Source organism: Danaus plexippus, chromosome 4 (genome assembly GCF_018135715.1).
Source record: "Danaus plexippus chromosome 4, MEX_DaPlex, whole genome shotgun sequence".
In the NCBI taxonomy this organism is placed as follows: domain Eukaryota; kingdom Metazoa; phylum Arthropoda; class Insecta; order Lepidoptera; family Nymphalidae; genus Danaus; species Danaus plexippus.
This window is the reverse complement of record NC_083538.1, coordinates 3,955,130-3,977,783: the sequence shown is the minus strand read 5'-3', so window position 1 is coordinate 3,977,783 and position 22,654 is coordinate 3,955,130. Positions and strand designations below refer to the sequence as shown.

Genomic DNA, 22,654 nt, shown 5'->3' with positions numbered 1-22,654 from the left:
TACAAAAATTTAAAAAATAAATAACTGTCCACAATAACAACTATATTTAAACAGCATACAAGAATAACTATAATCCCAAATAATGTATCCTGTCTTAACAAACACGAATCACGTGACATTGTTGAACTTTAATTTAGTCTCTAGATCACTTTCCTTTTCAATTCTTAATTCCTTGCTGAAAGTCTTCTTAAGAAGCATTTCTATCGCTTTTTCTTCTGTAAACAAATGAATATTTAAAATACACATTGGTAGTCAGTAATTTAAACTCATCTAGATGTACGTTAATCTAAAAGACTTAAAAAGAACTACACTCATCTGTGAGTATAGACTATTGGGTGAAAGCAATATATTAGAAAAATTTATAACACAAACGTTATATAGCATTTAATGGTCGTATTTGTGGGGACGGTAATATTGATTTCAATACACAAACACTGAAAGTAAAGTCACCTGTTATTTGTATGGCAAGCAATTGATGCACGATATGCCTGGCGGTTATCTTAAACAAGTCTCTGTTGCTAATTTTTTTCTTTTTATAATAAGGCATCAACAATTTAACAACAAGGCCAGCGACATCTATTTTCTCCGACTTCTTTTCTTTGTGTCTTTCTCTTTTCTTGACATCATCTTTTATTTCTTCTCTCGCTTTCGGTAGCTTAGCTTTAAGTTTGTCAGCAGATATAACGGTTTTAGATTTCGTAGTGTCGGGTATTAATTTATCTTTCGTGCCATGTTTTGTCGGTGATTTGGACATAGTGACCGGACTCCTTGGTTTGCTTACTTTGACTTCGATTTGAATTTTTTCTTTTACTTCAGAATTTACTTCCGGTTTAATTTCAGAAAATATCTTCAACTCCTGCAATACCTTTTCAGCTTCAAGATTAAGTTTGTGTGCTTTTTCTAGAGATTGTTCGTCTACTATTTTGTCACCATCCGAGTTGATCATATCATTTTCACTGATTATTTCAGGATCGTCAATGCTGTCAATCTTCATGACGATGTTCTCATGCAACACTTCTTTATTCTCTTGTCTCCTTTCACTCTCTTCTTTCACGATGGATGTGTTTGATATGTTTTGTACAGCAGCGGGTCTCGCTGCCTTGTTTTCGTCTGGTCTCTTTCTATCTCTGTCTTCATCGTTACGCTTTGACTTCTTCTCTCTATGCTTAGTGCTCCGTGTTTTAGACTGTATTTCTCCAGATCTTCTTCTATGCGACTGTTTATTGGGTGACTTGTGTTCGTTTAGTTTCTGCGATGTCCGAGACCGTTTGACTTCATTTAATTCCGTTTCGCTCTCAGAGGATTCTCCGAACAGCGCCTTTATTTTTCTCTTTGCAGTGGGCTTCATCTTTTCGGGGGATGTTAGTTTGCAATCTTTTTCTTGTTTAACTTTTCCTTCTTTATTTTCCTCGTGTTTCGGTATTCCCTCTAACGTTATGTTAATCACGAGAGTGTGTTGCTTTTTATTACTGGAATCACCATCGCTCCTCTCTATATACGGTTTTAAACTTTCCTTACAGTCGGAAGTCGTTTTATCTTTATCTTCTATGAGTAGAGTGGTTTCCGTGTCATCTACTTTAGCGTTCTCATCTATGACTAGACCACCCTCGTCCTCGCTCATGTCTGAGCTTAGAGGTTCAGGAGATGATTTTGCTGAAAAGAAGTTTTGCAGTTTGGTTTGAGTCAAAGGATCTTTTTTGAATAAATTAGCTTTCCTCTTACTGTCTTTATCGGATTTAGATAAAGTTTGTTCTGTGTTTGCAGTGCCTGAAATTAAATTCTTATTATAAATATATTGTGATGGCAATATGAACTATGATTATGCATAAACATACTGTTATCTAACTGAGCAGCCGTTATAAAACCTAGATACTTTTGTGTACCTCGTTTAGCTTCGAAATCTTTTATAAAATCCATAAGCGAATCTGTTTTCTTTGGTTCAAAAGTTTTGAGACCCGGGTACAGCGTGTCCTTACATCCTTTGATAGCTGCTATCTAAAAAAAAATAAAATTATGATTAATTTACAAACATTTAAAGTATATTTTCATTAATACTCAAATATAGCCATGCCTTTTATATAATATATATCTCTTTACCAATTTCGACATGGCCCTCCTATACAGGCTTATGACGGTGCTTTTAGAAAACGCGTCATATTCTAAATCAATAGCGAACTGTTCAACGTCCGCTCGCGACAATGTGTGTTCTGTTTCTTCAATACCTTTCATGTTAGCGATATTTGCTCTCAAAGCTTCAGTGAGTAAGGAAAGATAGCTTTCACGACCCGCTACTGTGAGGCCGGTCACCTGGAACATTAATTTTTATTCATAAAACTTCTACATTATATTAAACCAGTCTATGATGTTGCTCAGTAAAATGTTTCCTAACAACCTTCGTCCCTGTGCTCTCAGCTGCTTTACATTTCGAGTGCTTGGCGGATTCAGCGTCACTGTTCGATTTATTTTTCTCTGTATTCTTTTTTCGAGCTGCGAATTCTTTTAATATAAGACTTTTCGTTTCTTCAGCTACGCGACGTCTACTAGAATCACTGTCCGAGTCGCCGCTGCCGTCGCCATAGTACGACTCCGCCTCTCTACAATTAATAGAATACATTAGTAATTAGCTTACATATAAAATATATTCATCAAAAATAATATCATATAAATGCCAACAGAAATATATACTATAAAAATGTATTTTCATGACATTTTTTTAAAATGTCGCTTTGTCAGTGTATATCATTTTAGGTAAATTATTATCATAATTGGTCTAGTAACTTATGTGAAGAAATAGTTCTGAAGGATACTCCAAAAATAATTTTAAATTGCTACGTAATATTTAGCGAAATCTGGACAGACTCAGACTAGACTCTGGTCAAGTTATAGTCTTGGTCTAGTCTAGTTATTCTGTAGGTCTAGTCCAATTATATTCATGTCAGTAAGATCATCAGCACCAGCATTGTCATACAATCACTCACTGCCATAAAACCACTCAGCCCCATACTAAAAATATTAAAGTATTGTACATACTTCTTCTAAATCTACTTTTAGTCTAAATTTATATATATCTATCAAGTTTAAGATTTTAATGTTAGTTCTTTGCATAAGTTTAAAAATCCGTTGTACTAAGTGATCTGAATGAAGGCTATATTATTATTACATACTTCTTTTGTCCGTGTCGTCCCTCCCCGTACAAGTTGGAGGAGTCGTTGTTATCGAAGCCAGTGTTCCCCAGACTGGCGTTCATCGCCCGCCGCGTGTGCTGGTCTAGAGCGCGGCGGACGGCACGCTCGTCTGTGCACGAGTCGCAGCGGGTGATGCATTGAGGGACCTCCTCGCCGAAGAAATCTGCGAAGATCTTGTGGCGACATCTGAAGAGAGATCAGCAAACTAAAGATATATATATGCATTGATTGTGTCTTAACTGCGTAGTCAAATACCCTGTACAATGTGTACAAAAAAATATAACAAAAGATTCATGTACATTAAACTAAATAAACGAAGTGAAATACACTTTAATGACTAAATAAAAATTCAATTTACATCAACTTACCTGACTTCTTCACAATATTTGACCATAACTTCGAAACTCTTATACGCGTTCTTGCACCGTTGTTTTTGCTCGGGCGTCTTAGAGCGGGCTATTTCCGATTTCAGCAAAAAATCAACGGCGTTACGCTCACTGCGGCAGTAGTATATACGACAGAACGCGGGCTTACCGTCGCGACCGGCCCGCCCAGACTCCTGTAATATAAACATCATATACAATAAATGGTTATTATAAATTGAGCTGTATTTAGAGTGTTCATATAGGAGAGTACAGTAAATATTTCGAAGCAAGTCGATTTTATCCATTTGTATTTACTTATTATTCAGATTTTAACAATTAGAAAATATAAATTTAAATGAAACTAGTATTTTTCGAATGAACTACGCGTGATTTTATTTTTGTAAAAAACTACATACTCCCGACGTTTCGGTTATTTTTCAGCAACCGTGATCACGGGCAGACGAGATGTGAATGTCTCGCGAAAATCTTAGATCTCATTAAATATAAATTTTATGGAAGCAAATAAGATACATAGAACTTATGGAAGTAATGAAATATTCTGATAAGATTCTTACAAGGTCACTTGAAAAACTAGCAAAAACTCAATAAAATAATAATAGAGTTATCTATAAATGAATAAAACAAAAAGTTTGTATGTTTTATATATAACAACCTGGTAGTAAGCGGCCACGTTCTGCGGCAGACCCCAGTGGACCACAGCCCTAACGCTGGCTTTGTCAACACCCATACCGAATGAAACAGTCGCACTCACACAGGGAACTTCACCATTAGACCAACGGTCCTGCACAGACACACGCTCGCTACTCTTTAAGCCTAAAAAAAATTATAAACACAAACCGTATATATGAAAACTGAACGTATAAAAAGAGTTTTTTCCATTCAGTCATATAAGTATTCCGTTTATTTCAATTTATGTTCAAAATATATTAAAATAATCCAGATAATTAACACCCGAAAATTATATTTTTCTTGTATTCACAAACACACTGATATCTAATTCCCTTTAAGTTTGAGTTATTCTTCTTTAAAAGAGTTAATTTAATAATAGAAGGTTAAGAAAATATATTGCTTTATATTTAATGTCTTCATTTAAAAAAAAAATTAATCTGTAGTATCCATTAACACATTATAGCTATATTATCTTTTGGAAAAAAAGAAGACAATTTTATGGCAACACATTCACCTCCAACCTTTACATACAAGATCACATGAGTAAACTTTTATACAAATATGGTATGTTATATGCAATATAGATTCTTTTTATAATAATATTGATAACCTACCACCATGATATGCCAAACAATTTAGACCTCTTTTCGTTAGCATGCTGGCAATATCTTCCGTCTGTTCCCTTGTCCGACAGTACACTATGGCCGCACTCTTATCTTTCTAAAAAAAATAATTTATGCATATTTTAAATATCTCCAAATTATTTAATGTAAAATGAAAAGTGCTTTATTCCTGGCAAATATAGCAACGGCAGGAATAAAAAAGAATTAGGCTTAGTATTGAAAATATAATTGTTGAATTAGATCATACTATAAATTTATTACTTACTGGTTTAACACTTATTTCATCCTTCAAATTTTTTTTTAAAAATTCTACCAGGTCTCCTATTTCATCCTGGATACAATTCTGATAAACAACATCGTAGTATAAATTTCTTCTGAAACTGGGAGTTTTGTACTGTGCAACTGGATTTAGCAACTTAAGATTTTCTAATATGTCTTTAGTTACTTCAGCACTGGCAGTTGCAGTGAGGGCGACCCATGGTATACTTTTAAATTTTTCCCTCAGGTTGCCTAACTTAAGGTAATCGGGTCTAAAGTCATGACCCCATTCACTTACACAGTGAGCCTCATCTACAACTACATATGAAACCTTCTTATACTTCACGAGATGTTCCATGAGCGCTTTAAATGTACCTGTAGCTGCCTGCTCCGGTGTTACATATAGAAACCTAGTGTTAGGTTTCATACTACGAAGGTCATTCAAAACTCTTTCTCTGTCTTTTTGAGTCATTTTAGAATTTATAGATTCGGCTGCGATTTTTAATTTAGTCAAATGATCGACTTGATCCTTAATTAAAGCTAATAAAGGCGAGAAAACGACTGCGACCTTATTCTCCTGCAACATCGCTGGCAATTGGAAACACAATGATTTTCCAGAACCAGTAGGCATAGAAACGAAGACATCGTGAACTCCTGAAAGTAAACAAATTTGGTTTTTATTTCTCACTATAAAATCTATAGAAATAGTGCGCGCATTTTTAAACATATCATATTCTTAGATTGGTAGTATTGTTATTATGGATTCAGGAATATATTCACAAATAGAAGCACATACATAATACTCAATATTAGTACAACTACAACTACAACATTGAGAGAAAGCTCAACTTTAAAATAATCTATGCTCACCCCGCGCGATTGCTCGCACTGCTCTCTCTTGCAATTCACTTTTAAACCTTCGGTGACCAAAACATTGCAATAATTTTTCTGTAACGTTATCCATTGTGAACTCTGAAACACTGTGGCTTGCAGGTATTTATAATTTTATTATTTACATCACTAATCCTTCAGATATTTGAGAATAGAACTTGATATCACATTAAATCTCTTAAATGCATAAAAATTAAAACAACCTAGAAATAAAAATACTCCAAAACCGGAGTTTGACATTTTGACAATTATAATATGTATCATGGGTGCCAACTTTCAGGCGCTTATTCGTCAGTTATAGCACAAGTACTATTTCGCTATTTTTCCCGCCAACTTTAAGTGGTGTATATTTCTTCAAGTTAATGATATTTGAAGTTACAGATAGTTTGTAGTAACAAATAGTAATGAAAGCCATATCCGGTATTTAAAAAGAATATTGTTTCCCTAGATAACTTAATAAAGTTAGAGAATTTAAAATCTGAAAACTAAAATTTCAAATTTGAAAATAAAATAAGTATATTGTGATGAAATATAAGATTTTCATAAATTTTTTATAGGATTTAATATCTTTATTATTTTACAGCTACTATGAGCAAGCGAAAGAATCCATCTACCAATAATAATGTGAATGCAGATTTTTGCGACTTTTTAATGGAATTAGCTGATTATGAAAAAAATGTCAGTCGTAATATTCATAAATACAATGCCTATCGTAAAGCTGCTAGCGTTTTAGCTGCCCATCATAAACGTATTGAATCTGGACAGGAAGCAAAGAAGTTAAATGGTGTAGGAGAAAAAATATCAAAAAAAATTGACGAGTTCTTACAAACGGGAAAATTGAGAAAATTAGAAAATATACATAATGACGAAAAGGCACAAGCTATTAGTTTACTTACACGGGTTTCTGGTATCGGTCCTGTAAAAGCTGCTGATTTAATTGATAAGGGTATAAAAACTTTAGATGATTTGAACAAAAACCAAGATTTGTTAAACCACCATCAACTGATTGGTCTGAAGTAAGGCTTTGTAATGTTATTTTTACACTACTTAACTTACAATACATATTCGCTATAAATTTTCCAAAATTTCAATAAATATGTAAATTTTATATATAACTTGGTAATATGTGTTAACTGTTACGTTATAAAACATTTGTTTATTTCAAGGTATTTCGAAAATTTCGAGGAGAAGATTCCTCGTGAAGAAATTCAAAAAATAGAGGCAATAATAAAAAAAAATATTTTAGATTTAGATTGTGATTATACTATTACCATTTGTGGCAGTTACAGGTAAATTCATTTCATTTGTTTTTTCCATTGAACAATTCTAATTAGTGTTTTTTTTAAATACTTTGTGTTCTTCAAGGCGCGGCGCATCACAAAGTGGCGACATTGACGTGCTAGTTACACACCCAACGATGAAGTTGGATAAGGAAAAAATCGGTGAAAAGCTTTTGAAAGAAATAAAAGAGGCTTTAGGAGAACTCATTGTTGACGTGATATCAATGGGTGCGACGAAGTTTATGGTAAGTTTTTATACTTCTATTACCCTTAACATAGCTACCGCAAAGCTTAATTTTTTTTATCAATATATTTTTAATTCTATGGATTCATTCGCACTGGAATCGTGGCAACGTTTTCAATTGTTGGGCTAATTATATATCAATATTTATAGCTACTGCTTTAAGCTGTCAATTTTGACAATTCAGTGAATAGTAATAAGACATCACATGTCATCAGGGCGTCTGTCGTCTGTCAGACGGACATTTAAACCGGCGTTTGGACATTCGGCTCATACCAAATGAACAGTACCACTGCGCCGTCCTTTACTTCACCGGAAGTGACGTTTTCAATAAAAATATGAGAGCACATGCTTTGGAAAAACGATTTACACTGAATGAATACTCCCTGCGACCGATCGGTGTAACCGGTAATGAGACTCGAGTGTTTCAAATACATATATTTGTAATACAATTTATAAAGCAACATTTCTATCAAGGTGTCCACGGACAGCCGGTGCCGATCACATCAGAAGAAGACATTTTCGACTACATCGACTATCCTTACAAGAAACCGGAAGAACGAAATCTGTAGACATTATTTATTACATTACAATAATGTTATTTATTTTTAACACAGAACATAATCTCGATATAATTATATTTATCTCTCAAACATTCCATACATTCTGTTACAATAACGCAACTTTGGATCATGCACTTACAATGAATGAACCGTGTTGATAATACAAAAATAATATACAAAGCACATAACTTGTTTAAGCGAACAGTCTTCACGCAATGAGATCTACTTACGCGATTTAATATAAAAGAAATAAATGTAAATTAAAAAAAAAATCATAATTATTTTATATATATTTTTTTTAATATACTTAAAAATAGCAAGCAAAATCAATTGACTAAATAGTATTTAAAACTAGTTCTCATTAAATTTATTAATAATTGACACATCGACTTAAAACTTTATATAAAAATCAACATTACCATAGAGTTTGTATCACATTAATTATTAATCACTGAAATATAATAATTTAAGGTTAACAATATTTTTTTTTTCATTTAAATGCCTAATGTCTTTGGAATTTATTAAAAATCTCTACTTAAACCAGAGCAAGAATTTAAATATTCTATTCTTAACTAACGTTAATATTTTAACATTCCAATGTTATTGCGATATGTTCGATTTAAAATCTGTTCCATCTGAAATATGACTACTTGTAACTATTTGACTCTAGACCATGACTCTAGAGCTACATAGAGAAAAAATTAAAATAATTATCAATTATTACTTTAAAAGAGTTCTAATAATATTCACCAAACAAGTAAATTTTATCTGTCATATGAATAGTAATACTTATATACGGCTATTGGAATATAGAGTAATTAGCCAAAATATATATATTTTGTGGGATTGACAAGTGTATTAATGTTATAATATTGTCATCATTGTACAGGATGTAATAGTTGGTACAAGTGGGAGGTGGGGTCGGCGAGCGCGTCGTCCGGGGTTCGCATCTCCAGTACGCGGCCGGCGCCCATGACGAGCACACGTGTACACTCCAGCACTCCGGCCACGCGGTGTGCCACAAACATCACCGTGCTGCTGCTGAACGAACACCTGATAGTGTCTAATATGACACGCTCGGTGTCCTGGTCTAAGTTTGCTGTTGCTTCGTCCACTAGAAGGATCTGAAAACGTATCCAGTATTAAAAATAGCATTTTACTTATCCTTTTCATTTATATGTATGCATCATCCATTATTTGAAAGTAAACTTTACAACGATTGCAACATTAATACCAAATACGTTCAAATGAAGTTCTAAGAAGGTATTAAACTAAAATCGTGTACTAGTTCTTTCAATGTTGGTGTATGCCTACCTTAGCTTTCTGCAAGAGCGCGCGTACAAGACACAGTATCTGCGCGTGCCCTTTCGACAACAGTATGGCTGGTGAGTCGAGTCCTCCGTGTGACGTCACCAGCGCCCTCGCCCCGCAGGCGTCCAGAGCTCGCCACACCTCCGCGTCCAAATACTGACCTAGAGGGTCCACGTTCTCTCGTATGCTACCAGAAAATATGAAAGGCTCCTGCGGTATCATGCCTATCCGTGATCTGTGGAAAATAAAAACACTCCTAGTTAAAATGTCAACACATCGGGCACTTCTCCATATAATATTTTATTAATACCATTTTTTATTTCCATATTATATCACTTCTATCCCATCCTGGCATGCATAAAATGGTCTCACTTTGGCATACTTGTAAAAAATAATGAAGGTTACAACATATTCTATCATCAAAATTTCATAGACTCGCCAATTTATTTACAAAGGAATTTTTTTTTTTAACGAATTCCCATTACTCTGATCTCTACGCTTGCTTTCATCGACATAAAAAAAATCATAGAACACGAGATCGTATATCCAATACGTGCTTTTTTTATGATAAAGAGAGCAAACGAGCAGAAGTCGTCGCCGTCGCCCATGGATATCAACAGTAGTTTTGAGGATGCGTTGCCAACCCTGATTGGTGAAGTGGGAGAGGAAAGGGTGAGAAAAGGGAACGGGCAACCGGCTCTCTCTCTTATCGGACGAAACGCAGTCATTAAAGACTACTTCACGGCGATCTTCTGTGAGAGGGTGGTAATTCCCCGGCTTTTGTAAATAAATAAAAAAATACCTTAGAGCGTGTAGGTTCAGCGTGGCGACATCAACTCCGTCGACGACGACCCGTCCTCTGCTGCAATTCGCCAGTCGTAGCGCGGCTCGCAGCAGAGAGCTCTTACCGGCGCCTGTTCTTCCAACGACTCCCACCCTCTCGCCCGGCGAACATGAGAAAGAGACGCCGCGCAACGCTGACCCGTTATTACTGAGGAATATAGAAAAATTATTTGAATATAATATATATAATCTTTTAAATAAAAAAAATAAATTTATTGTTACCGACGACTTTTTAGTAAGCGTTTCATGAAACTATTGCTTACTATTACATACAATATGTTGGTAACATTGACAATCCTCTAAAATTGCATATGACAAAACGTATAAAAAGTCTCCATATCATTTAATATAAAACTAAAGATATTTTTTTTTTAAGTTCAAGTCGTTGAGAAACAGTTTTCATTCTCATTCAAGGGGAATTTATAAAATATAAATCACGTTATAGTAGAAACGAATAGACAGCCTGGTTCATGAAAAATAAAAGGTAATTATTGAGAGGAACTTTTTAAATGGAACTGTATAAAATTCTAATTCTAAAATCATACCCATATTTCAAATAAACGTCTTCGAAACTGACAACACCGTGAGACGGCCAGCCGTATGGTGGGGGATCACCGTCGATCTTTTCACTTTCCACCTGACAAAAAATATAATTATACTCAAATTATACCTTATATACGTCATCATCTTTATCACCATCATCACCATATTATATACCTGTGTAATGTATTCTCCTACACGTTCAACAGCTATCATTTCCCTTTCAGTTTCTGTGAATGAGTTCAGTACGTTACTGAGCATCGACGTCATAGACAAGGCATAGGATATCGCCAAGCCAACGAGACCTGATAAAAAATATAAATAAGTCAATAAATCCATATGATTAGAATTACATATAAGATTTAATAATGTGGTCATACATTTATGTTGCTGTTTTTAATTCTATAAATACAGAAAATATATATTTATATCATATGTATAAATAAAATTAAAAAAGACAATAAATTTCCACTTTATTACATTTTAATATTAGGTAATTTATTAATTAAAACCATAACCTCAAAATGACAACTCAATATTAGAGTATAATGAGATCTAAGACTTTCACGAGTTTTATTCATTTAAATTAGAGAATAATCCTAGAAACAAAATTATTCTAAATTTAGAACGAAAAAAAAAAACAAATAATACAAGCAATTTACAGTACGTTGTAATAGTTGTGTATGTTCTCAACTTTTTAGTTATATGTTACTCAACGTAAAATTTAATTCAAATATTCACCGGGATCAGCGGCGTGTGTTGCACGCTGCATTGCGGCCAGCAGCGCTGCAGCGGCTACAACAGCAGCGGCCGCGGCCTGCAAACGTAACGCCAGCCACTGTGCTGCAGCGGTTGAACACAGCGCTGTACGCTGCCAGCGTTCAACCGCCTCCTCGCCGCGAGCAGCCCAGCGGGACGACCCGCCGAGCGCACGGATACTGCTCACGCCTACATTTCAACACTTCATAATTAATTTATTGGATTTATTCAAAACAGTATTTATAAATAAGTTTATATAATACGTCAGTAATATATTATTTCTTAACTGTCATTATATAATACATAAACGAGAAATTGCCAGAAACAAAATACCTGTCTTTTTTAATCTATACATCTAACTTCGTTTATTAATACAATGAAATTTCTTTTCTTCACGTGAGTCAATTCATTATACATATATAATACATTAAGATACACAAGAATATGGATACGTTATTAACAACCACTTTATGTCATTATATAAGTTTGTAGACACATTGTGGTATGTGTTTTTTTTGACATCTTGAAAATGGTTCTGCATAAGCTATGGGCGTTGTTTTGATTATTTTAATTATTCCATACAATAGAAATTACTACTAAAATCTTATTTAAAAATATGTTGAATACCTTCTAAGGTGTCGTTAAAATGTACATAAACAGGGGACAGTGCGACGCTCTGTAGACGCCTGAGCTGACGGGAGGTGACTCGGTAACGACGTTGTAACCTGCATAGATAATATGTATATATGTACATAAGTTTACACAAAAGTAGACTATTAACATAACATGCAATTATTATTTACATAATCCCATTATATAAATACTATAAGTAATATTTTTTTCATCCAATGTGATTCTTGTTAATGTAGGAACAAATGAGTTATGTATATATATATGTTAAAATAAATTTAAATATTTATAATAAACATAGACAACATGTTATCGTTAGTATATTGATATATGTAAACCTGTAGTAGATGAAAGTCATGGGAAGTACACCGACCAACAACCAGGGAAGACCGTAGACTGTTACAGCAACCGCTCCTACAAAGACAGCATTACATGAGAGAAAATATTCTAACATATTATATAAATTGTAGGAGACATATGAGAAAAAATATTAATGTAGCATTTTATATAGAAGAAAAATTACCAATCAGAGAGCAGAATTGTGCTAGCAGAATGTTCATAATGAATGGAAGAGAGTCATCCACTGTGTATGTATCGGACGAGAACCTATTGATGATACGACCCGCTGGAGTTATGTCGAAGAATTTAACATTAGCCTGAAAAATAACAGATACTTATATACTTATGGTATTTATAATATTACATATATTTATCTTTTTTTTTTAATGTCTTAGTATTATTCATCTCTAAATATTGTGAATTGAAAAAAAACTAATAATTAATATGTAACCACATTAAAAATACCTTGACGATGACTTTGAGAAGAATTCTGTGTATCTTCGAAGCTGCTTTAACACCACCATAAGCAAACAGGAAGGCCCTCATTATAGTAAATACCAAATTGAGACCAGCTAAGCCGAAATAAACTTCTAGATAATAGTTATCAGTGTACGATGGCAGTCTTAACTTGGGTACTTCTAGGACAGTCCCAGCGACATCTGGCGACCGTTCAGTGGTCATATTGACTCTATTAATAACAGCCAATGTATTTACAATCGTATGAACGATATTGTCAGCGAAATTGAAACCGTGATCCAGTACTGTGGTGTTCTCGTGGACATTGTCTATGAAGAAGGCGGTCGAATTCTTCGTTTTGTTCCTGACCCAAAACGTCAGCCAGACGAAAGTGAAGTTCTGTGACAGCTGCATCAACACCAGCGATATTATGATGCACGTCGTCAGAAACGCTCCGACTGATCTGAGATACAGGCCGATCACCCACCAATCCACTGAACCTTCTGACATAGCTTCCTGGAAATAATAAAAGATGTAAATATATTGATCTGATGATGTGCCAGCTGCTACAGTGCTGTACTCACGTCATTGTCTAAGCTATTTCTACTGATGTTATCAGATTCGTCGTGTTTTTTCTCTTCTTCTCGGCTCTGAGCCGGTTCTTCGCCTAATGAATCCGCTTCACTGGGAAAATATTCTTCGATTTCGTTCAAAACGGCTTCGGGTGAACCTAAATGATTTTGGACGATATAAATTTTTTATTATAATTATAATGTTAAAATAATCTCTACAGTTAAATATTTGTTTGTCAAAAAAATGGAAGATCGGAATCAATGTTATAGCATATATAAAATATTTTAACTTTTAATTATAAAAATAATATCAATCACACGCATTAGGTTGTGTGTGTGGGTGTGTGCGTGTGTGTGTCTAAACACACTAAAACAATATGTAACGTTCGTACTCCTCATGGTAATCACTATACAAAGCGAAGTGTCTTGACCACACACTCTACGTGACGTGCTTATTAACTAGACGTTTAATGAATACAAGCGACCGTAAAAACAGTTTCTAGACTATATACTAGTAATAGTTAAATGACTTCATATATGAACTCATATTTTAATAATTTCTCATAGTTCAGTTTGTATTACCGAGTGCGGCGATCCGTCCTTCCTGTAAGAGCAGAGCCCGCGCCGCCCCCGCTAGATGGCGTGGCGAGTGCGTCACTAACACTCGTGTGGTGTGTCGCAACACACCCATCACGCAGCGATGCATTATATGTTGTGCTACCGACGCATCCACGCCCGATAACACGTCGTCCAGTAAATATACTGAACAAATGGAATTTATGTTGTTAGTAGATTTATACTAATATTGACACCTAATGATTATATCTGATACGTTGAAATATTTGAGGTCAGACCCTTATATGTTAGAAAAAATATGACTTGTCGCAGTTAAAGAAGAATTCTATGTTATAAGGTCGTTTTATTCTGATATATAATATTAAAGCTATTTTACTGCAGTTTCATTAAAATACTACCAACAAACACACATACAAACCAAACTATAATATTAGCTGAGGATAGTTCATAACATAGAGTCAGCGGTACTCATAAAATGTGACACAATAAAATGGTTACTACCATATATAATGGTTATTCTACTAATAAAATGGTTATTCTACCCTACAATAATAAATTTACCCTGTTTGTCCTGGTATACAGCCCTCGCTAGCGCCACTCGCGCCCTCTGTCCGCCGCTGAGTGTACAACCTCCCTCACCCACATACGCATTCCAGCCGAGAACGTTCAAGTCTTCTGTATGTGCAAACAAATAAATATATATACATTCACACATATAAATGATACTATTATGTTTTTTATATCCCAGCTCACTTAAAATTCACTCTAGTATACATTAAAATGAGATTACTTTTATCGGATTTTTAACTTGAGACACTCTCATCTCGTCTGCAAGTAATACAATACAAACAGTGATAAAATAATAAAACACGAGAGTGATATCCGCGGTATATTATATATGTGTGCGGGCTGTCGTTCATATGTGTTTATGGACCTGTGAGAGCACACGCGTCCACCACCGTCCTGAACTTGACCTCGTCGTAAGGTTTGCCGAATAGAATGTTGTCGCGTATTGTACCGCGAATGAGCCACGGCTGTTGGGATACGTAACCGAAACCTGGAATTCAATACAAAACATGATCGTTGAGACAGATTAGACAGAAGATTAAAGTGATTCAGTTAATACTGCTGTTAAAATTAAGAAGGAATAATAACACATTTATTGAGCAAGCGGAACTTGAACCTGGAACCGTCGAAACAACGCGTTTTAGTTATTTTATTCTTTATATTCTTTAAACTTTAATTACACAAAAAATAGCACTAAGTTCAAGTTATGATTATGTTATATAGGGTGTTCTTTTAGCAATATTTAGATTTTAATTTGTTTGTGTAATTTTGTTAAAATGATCGTTAATAGTAGCCAGCGGAACACTCACTGTCGAGATTCTCTGGTATTTGTATGTCGCCGCTTTGTTTAATCATGTCACCTATAATGGCGAGGAGCAGGGATGTCTTCCCGCTACCGACCGGACCAACCACACCTATTAATTCCCCTTTACCGATCTCCAATGAAATATCCTTCAATTTGAACGGCTCGACCGTTCCTTCCTGAGAGGATTCAGAGACAGTTCTGTCGATTCTTTTAGATAAATTCTTCTTAGATTTTCCTTTGTTTTTCTTAGATTTCGATGCCGCCCTCCTCCAAACCGACGGCTTAGCCCATGTAAATGTGGCGTTCTTTAATATAATAATTTTATCTTCATCTCTGTTGGTGTTGAGGCGATCGTAATAATGTTCTAGATCCATGTCCCTGAGCTAACGGAGGTAAAAGTTACTTAGTAATCAATTTTGTCTATGGTCATTATGGAATATTTATATACTATCATGTAAATTATGGAATAAAAATATAGTGTCGGGACAGTTTAACACTCACATCAAGAAGTTTCTGGATACGTTTTGTAGAAACCCAAGCTTCGGTGAGACCATTCAACACCCAGGGGAATGCGTTTAGAGGCGCAATCAGCATGTTTATTAAGGCTATAGTTGTAAACACCTAAAACGATGCACTCTATTATTAAAAACATATTATTATAGAAATATATTTAAAGTGAACAATTTTTTTCTTAACAGAACCTTAGTTCTGACAAGAAGAACATAGTTGTTATGTGCATTTGAAATTATACAATATAAAAGAGCTGGCCATTTACAAAATATGTGTATAAAAAAAACAAATAACGCAGTATAAAAACAGTCACCGTGGGTGCATCGAGGGTCAGACCGCGAAGCGAGTGAGTGCCGAGAGTGAGCGCGGCGACCAACACAGGAGTACTCGCCCATAGCACTACACAAACCGCATCCAGGTACTTCCGGCCGCGCAGGTAATGTAGCTCCTTCTTTCGAGCCTCTGGTCAAATATAACATATTTTACCCATAGAGTGAACTATGTAGCTTAGTACGGACTGACTATAGTGAGGAACTTATAGGAACATTAGAACGAAATTTGAGTTATATGTAGTGATTGCAAAAAAAAAATTCTGTGAAGATGTCAGTGACGCATTTTCCTTCCGAATACGATTATTTATTGTCCTACCTAAATAATATAAAATAAGTATTGGTAGAACTATTAATACAGTAGAATAATTATAATTAATATAGCTATAATATGTTAATAACTATTTAAAATGGTGCACTTCATGCCATGCTTAGATCTGGGACCACGATTATTAGTCATCGTATAAATTTTAGTTGCATCCGAAATCAAAGACAAGCATCATAATAACTATACCTATACGGAAATAATATAATATAACTTTAAAATTAAATTTCAAAGAACGAAAAATGCTGGCCGTTTATAAAAAATACACTGGGATGTTTAAAAAAAAAAAGATATTTAATCGATTTGAATAATCTTACGGTTGACTCTGTCGATGAAGTAGTCCTCCCAGACGTGGACTTTGACTGTTCTTATACCGCGGAGCATATCGCTGATGAGACTGACACGGTCGTCCTTGTATCTCATCATTTCGGTGCTCAGATCACCAATCTTATTGGCTATCAATTTGTTTATGGGAATTAGTATCACTGAGAACGCCACGCCGGCTAAGAAAGACACACCCACTTGGTCGTACAGAAGGTATAGTGTGATACCTAGCTGTAATAATAGGTTAAAAGACAATTATTCAAAATAATATAAGGAAGTTAAGTTTAACAAAATTACTATAATCTAATGGTGAAAAGAACAAGAGACTATCTAGATAACAAATTAACATCGATATCAGTCAAGTAAGCCTGTAAAGAAACACTATCGGAATGCTTTGTAGTAGTAGAAAACCACAAACAAACTAATTAAATGATATATTTTTTTATGTTTACTCACTTGCAAAGGAATACTCCATACTGCATGAAAACTTGGACACGCGTTAACAATACGATCGGTATCAGTTGACATGAAATTAGTTATCTCCCCAACCGAGAAGGCTCTGTTCAGTTCTGTTGACGTCACGCTAAGAGTCTTCCTCAGGATTGTAGAGATGATAGCACCTCGCATCTTGAGACCGATGATCGACATCAACCAGTTAAAATGGACATTGAATAAAGCTCCGATCACAGTGGCCGCCAGGAGTGACGCAGCATAGACATATCTGAAAAAAATATTATTAAATTTATCCAATATTAATTTAAAATAATGAGATCTAAGATTTTCACGAGATTTATTCATTTAAATGAAACTAATATATTTCGGATATACTACGCGGATTTTGTTATTTAAAACTACATAATCCCGACGTTTCGGTTACTCTTCAGCAACCGTGATCACGGTATTATGTAGTTTTTTTAAATAATAAAATCCGCGTAGTATATCCGAAATATATTAGTTTCATTTAAATTAATTTAAAATATTACAATATTCAAACTTACCCATAGTGTTGATCGATGCTGTCGTCTTCAATGAATGTGATTAATTTGTTCAATAATATCGGCCCAGCGAACCCAGCCATATCGGATACCAGTTTAAGGACTCCAATACCATAGAACTGTAGGGCAAAACAACTGTGGAGGGCGCGAAAGAGAGAGACGTTCTGCCGTCTCAACGGACGGAGCAACACACGTGACGTCGGTGTTACAGCCGTTGAAGTGGTCTCTGTTACGTCATCCGTTGACCCATAGCCTAGTTAAAAAAAAATTTACACAGAATCATAATAAGTTAAAAATTTGTGTAATCAATGTTTCTCTAAATCAATCTATCATATCAATCAAATATAACATTTTTAGAAGTCATGAAATCACATAAAAATCTATTTGGCATTTTTATTTTTAATTTATCACTTGAATTACAGTTCAAATAGAAAATATAAAATGAAAAAAATTATCGACACAAGGAGGATTCAAACTTAAAACCTAGTTTAATATACTGAAAAATATTTCTGTCAATAACTAATCAAATAAAATAAAAATGTAATTGATTATACAACATGACATAAGTTTTCTACATACTAGAGCCTATAAATGGTTGATGAGGAACTTCTGTAAACTGTTGATAGTTATCAACATTTCCGATAAGAGCCCTGTCTATCCTCGCTCCAACATATGAGCATCTGTATTTAGATGGTATATCATACAATTCTTCAACATCCTGTAATTTCTTTTCATATCCTTAAACAAATTAATTGTTATTGGTTACTCATAATTATGGTATTGTTTTGATTATTTTATTGTTATATAAACATTTCAGAGCCTTACAATATGCTAATCTTAACAGCATTTATTTATAAACAACTTATTAATATAAAAAAGAACAACATTTCAACATTTATGTTCTGAAATAGACATTAATAAAATATTATAAACCATTTCTGAACTCTTTTCAAAAAAAAAAAAATTGTTTATAAAATTTCATGGTACATCTCATTTCAAAACAATCTCCTTTGTGTTGTTGGAAAAAAAATTACCTTTTTGTAATAGTGGATCCACCCACGAAAATGTTAGCTTAGACCAGTAACTCAAGCCTTGCATAGCAGTCCCAAGGACACCTTCATCAATTTGTGGCAGTAATGGAGTATATTCACTCTAAAATAAAACAATATTTTAAAAATAATATTAGGTATATGAACATGATTACTTTGAAAGATACTTACATGAGAGTGTTGGGAACCAACAAGACATGGTGAATAGAATGTTGGCCGGGAATCACTTGATGGTAGTAATGTAAGAAAGTATAGGACATGACAACATAAGGTGGCAATATTGTATGCTGTTGAAGAGCCCGTTAGTATGGTGCTGCGCAAGGATGTTACGTTGAATAGCACTATTATACTCCATAGCACGAGCTGACAAAGGGGCCCTCGAGAACTTTGCCCCAAGCGATGCTTCAAGGCCAGGATATAACCAAAGTGTACGATCCACGCCAGACATTTCGCACTCTCAGTAAAATAATCAATGGGGTATAGATGATCTTTGTCATTACTTATAAATATATATAAATGTATAATAGGAATGAATACTAAGCCTAATACTATGAAACTACGTAAAGTTATTGCTCGTTCTTGTGTTTTTTCTCTAACTACCCAATGTTTCCTTAAACCAATATAATATCCTGAAAAAATGGCAAGTAGAAAGTACACCGGTATTTCTAAAAACAATTCTTGAAAACAGATTCCAATGTCCTTCGTTACATCGTCCCACGGTCGAAGGCCATCTGGACCACATATATATCTCCAGTCCCATGTGAAATTTGCAAAATAGACCATCTTTGTTGTTTTATAAATACTTGTAACGTCCACGACATATAAATTTTAAACTAAGTTACTCTTAAAAACATAGTACTTAGAGAAATATCAACACTTGGTAACTGTACGCATGGATGTAATTCACTTTTAAATATACCTAACTTTTTATTTATTGTAAAACATCCTAAGAATGACAAATTCAAAAATCTCAATAGAATCAGATAAATAAAGATTGACATTGACATTTAAGTTTCTTTAACACTGAAAGATGGGTAGGTTCTATTCTGTATGACATCATTAACGTTATTATATATTTGCTTTAGGATGTTATTCCCCCGCGGGTAACCACATTTAACTATAGCTATTTATATTTATAATTTAGTATAAAACAGTCTATTTATAAATATTAGCTCAATTTTACAAAATCAAATAATGCGTTACATATGGCATAAATTTGAAAAGGCTAAATATAACAGTGTAGTCTTATAAACTACTGTAATATTTGTTTCCATTGTTGAAGTATTACTTTTTTTTTGCTGTTTTGTTATTGTCTATATCCATGACAAAAAAATCTTGACATAATATATGTACATTGACAATTCCAATCTAAGTCATAACAAAATAATAATAAGAAATTGTGTTGCTTTGCGATATAAAATAGTTAACAGTTTATTACACGGAAATTACAAACAATCTATAACAAAGTCAAGTAGCCAAATTATAAACTGTTTATTTACATTAATAGTTTAACGATTCCAACTTTGGTTATGGCAACAACTCTGATAAACCAAGGCGACTTGGAAACTGTTGAAGAGGATATTGACCCTATTCTCGATATTATTGATTATTTAGTGAGATGCTCTAACATAAGGTTCAAAAATTCTCATCCTAATACTACTGAGGTACATACAAATGAAAATATTAGTGCTGCATATGACCTGTATAAAAAATCACCGACACAATTCTTAATGCAATTTGGAAAATATCTTTCACCTAATCATCTCAAATATTTTGAGAATGTAGATCACAATTATAAAAACGCGAAATTCAAACAATGCTTAGACGAGCTCAAAATATATCACTCAACAGAGTGCAGTAGCAAAAGAATAAGAAACAGACGGTATAAAGCGATGCAAAGAATGAAAGTTGATTCAGATTATTTCAGTGAAAAACAAATGATGTACCGCAATCCATTACTATATGAGCAACTCATCGGACAGTTTCTAACAGATGAAGAAATTAAGGAAAGGGATGCTGTCGATAGTCAAAATCTTACATTCCTTGGTATGATACTAGATACAGTCGACAGAAATGAAATGAGAGAAATTAAAAACAAACAATTGTTAATGGATGAAGATAATTGCTCCGAGCAGACAAATGATTCTGTGGATGATGGTTCAGATGATGTAAATGATGATGATAACAAACATTGGGGAGGCTTTGACATCCCAGACACAAAACCCGAGCCCAAACCACAAGACCGTCCACAATGCATGATCAATGCTAACGAAAGGAATTTATTAAGAGAGGAATTTTTACAGGAAATGTACAGTAGCTTCATTGAAGGGAGGGATATTAATTTTGATTATAATAGCGTTGATCAAAATGAAGAATATGATGACTTGGATCAAATATCCCGAGATGCCGAAGACAAGTATTTCGACTCTGAGGACAATGATGTTACAACACTAGAAGAACATATGGCCCTTGTACATGAGTATGGAAGGAAGAATTCAAGTGACAGTGCGAATGATCCGTTAGATGTATTTATGCAACACATATCAAATAAACTGCAATAGATTAATATATATCTTATTATTTAAACAAATCCCTAAAAACAGATATTTACTATGAAGTAGACTTAACATCATTATATGTTACTAAAAAGTTTTTATTTGATTCTGTTTTAAAATACATTTTATAAATTAAATTTTAAATCAATGTTATTTATACTTGATGGAAAAAAAAAAATACAGTTGATTATCTTTGACCGATTTATAATATACACAATTTAATTTGTGTTTAAAGTTTGTTAAGGAATTGTTTATTGAAATATTTGAGATTTCTGGCAGGTTGATATCTCTTTAAAGAAAATGCATTAATGAGATTAACAAATATTACTTGAATATAATAATGGTAATGAATTTGGGGATAATAAAACTTAATTATAGCATTGAGTTTAAGTCACGCACGTTAGATATTTTTGTCTCTAATCAATACTTACTATGTAATACCATCTGATAAATTATTAAAAATTATTCGTCTTTCTATTTATATAAATTACAGTATGAATACAATGAGGACATAAAATATACCGAGTGAGAAACGACAATGTAAAAGTAAATCACTACGACAGCGCAGAGTCGTCTTGGCGATAACTAATAAAAACTGTGAATGTCTTGTTGCCCTTGTTAGCTGTAGGCGGACATAAAATCGGATAGTAAAAAATATTAAGAATTCTAGTCTAGACCTTAAAGATCTGTGAATGGAGAACAAATGTATGTCAATATGTCAGTGAAATTAACGGAAATTGCGTCATGAAATGTTCGTCTAGACAACCTATTAAGTATTCTTCCTATCGTACAGATTTTCTGTTTTTATAAGTATTCTATGACAGTTCAAGTTCAACCCTAAGAATTAATCGGCGTTGTCATATATTTAAAGTTAGCAATGTCACAAAAGTACTATTCGTGCCGTCAAATTATGTGTACTTAAAAATAAATGTTTCAGTTATTTCGACACAGTGATAAAAATCGTATTTTTCAGGTAGGTTAGTGGTAGGATTATTAATGACGTAATAATGTGTAATTTCTGTTTAAAATTAAACATTATGAAACCACATTAGAAACCTATGAAGGTTTTATCA

General features: G+C 33.9%; 4 protein-coding genes across 6 annotated transcripts; 2 read left to right on the top strand and 2 right to left on the bottom strand.

Annotated features, from left to right (window-relative positions):
• Positions 1-8: 8 nt before the first annotated feature.
• Positions 9-6,132, bottom strand: LOC116768385 (ATP-dependent DNA helicase Q5-like). 2 transcript variants are annotated; one of them, XM_032659093.2, is made up of 11 exons: positions 5,992-6,132; positions 5,129-5,775; positions 4,855-4,960; positions 4,224-4,384; positions 3,554-3,744; positions 3,165-3,371; positions 2,393-2,594; positions 2,098-2,307; positions 1,836-1,995; positions 451-1,767; positions 9-215 (listed from the first exon to the last, which is right to left on the bottom strand). In XM_032659093.2, exons 1-11 carry the CDS (start codon positions 6,083-6,085, stop codon positions 109-111), a joined length of 3,402 nt encoding a protein of 1,133 aa, XP_032514984.2. In that variant the 5' UTR covers positions 6,086-6,132; the 3' UTR covers positions 9-108. The 2 variants fall into 2 exon arrangements, with proteins under 2 accessions (XP_032514984.2, XP_032514985.2); XM_032659094.2 differs by having other exon boundaries at positions 1,884-1,995.
• LOC116768387 (DNA polymerase beta-like) lies at positions 5,973-8,254 on the top strand. 2 transcript variants are annotated; one of them, XM_061526394.1, is made up of 6 exons: positions 5,973-6,114; positions 6,596-7,028; positions 7,179-7,301; positions 7,378-7,537; positions 7,752-7,941; positions 8,025-8,254. In XM_061526394.1, the coding sequence occupies exons 2-6, from the start codon at positions 6,601-6,603 to the stop codon at positions 8,252-8,254; spliced, it is 1,131 nt and encodes a 376-aa protein (XP_061382378.1). In that variant the 5' UTR covers positions 5,973-6,114; positions 6,596-6,600. The 2 variants fall into 2 exon arrangements, with proteins under 2 accessions (XP_061382378.1, XP_032514987.2); XM_032659096.2 differs by having other exon boundaries at positions 8,011-8,135.
• LOC116768388 (ATP-binding cassette sub-family C member 10) lies at positions 7,957-20,024 on the bottom strand. Its single transcript, XM_061526362.1, has 23 exons — positions 19,198-20,024; positions 19,012-19,129; positions 18,557-18,715; positions 17,981-18,230; positions 17,439-17,703; positions 16,976-17,213; positions 16,318-16,466; positions 15,996-16,115; positions 15,499-15,877; positions 15,057-15,179; positions 14,684-14,797; positions 14,129-14,308; positions 13,559-13,704; positions 12,984-13,490; positions 12,703-12,835; positions 12,518-12,593; positions 12,177-12,274; positions 11,532-11,738; positions 10,968-11,095; positions 10,796-10,887; positions 10,210-10,398; positions 9,411-9,642; positions 7,957-9,220 (listed from the first exon to the last, which is right to left on the bottom strand). The coding sequence occupies exons 1-23, from the start codon at positions 19,807-19,809 to the stop codon at positions 8,975-8,977; spliced, it is 4,761 nt and encodes a 1,586-aa protein (XP_061382346.1). The 5' UTR covers positions 19,810-20,024; the 3' UTR covers positions 7,957-8,974.
• A 349-nt stretch (positions 20,025-20,373) lies between these two features.
• Positions 20,374-21,592, top strand: LOC116768386 (coiled-coil domain-containing protein 97). The gene has a single exon (XM_032659095.2). The coding sequence runs from the start codon at positions 20,556-20,558 to the stop codon at positions 21,585-21,587; it is 1,032 nt and encodes a 343-aa protein (XP_032514986.2). The 5' UTR covers positions 20,374-20,555; the 3' UTR covers positions 21,588-21,592.
• The last annotated feature ends 1,062 nt before the right edge of the window (positions 21,593-22,654 follow it).

Excerpts from the sequence above, each read along its gene's own strand:
- LOC116768386 (XM_032659095.2), top strand. The coding sequence starts at position 20,556 with ATGGCAACAACTCTGATAAACCAAGGCGACTTGGAAACTGTTGAAGAG.
- LOC116768385 (XM_032659093.2), bottom strand. The coding sequence starts at position 6,085 with ATGGATAACGTTACAGAAAAATTATTGCAATGTTTTGGTCACCGAAGG. Across the intron at positions 3,372-3,553 it reads AAATATTGTGAAGAAGTCAG|ATGTCGCCACAAGATCTTCG; the intron begins GTAAGTTGATGT and ends ATCTCTCTTCAG. Across the intron at positions 1,996-2,097 it reads GGAGGGCCATGTCGAAATTG|ATAGCAGCTATCAAAGGATG; the intron begins GTAAAGAGATAT and ends ATTTTTTTTTAG.
- LOC116768388 (XM_061526362.1), bottom strand. The coding sequence starts at position 19,809 with ATGGTCTATTTTGCAAATTTCACATGGGACTGGAGATATATATGTGGT. Across the intron at positions 17,214-17,438 it reads TATGGAGTATTCCTTTGCAA|CTAGGTATCACACTATACCT; the intron begins GTGAGTAAACAT and ends CTATTATTACAG. Across the intron at positions 10,399-10,795 it reads GACGTTTATTTGAAATATGG|TAATAACGGGTCAGCGTTGC; the intron begins GTATGATTTTAG and ends TATATTCCTCAG.
- LOC116768387 (XM_061526394.1), top strand. The coding sequence starts at position 6,601 with ATGAGCAAGCGAAAGAATCCATCTACCAATAATAATGTGAATGCAGAT. Across the intron at positions 7,029-7,178 it reads CATCAACTGATTGGTCTGAA|GTATTTCGAAAATTTCGAGG; the intron begins GTAAGGCTTTGT and ends GTTTATTTCAAG. Across the intron at positions 7,942-8,024 it reads GCGACCGATCGGTGTAACCG|CCGGTGCCGATCACATCAGA; the intron begins GTAATGAGACTC and ends GTCCACGGACAG.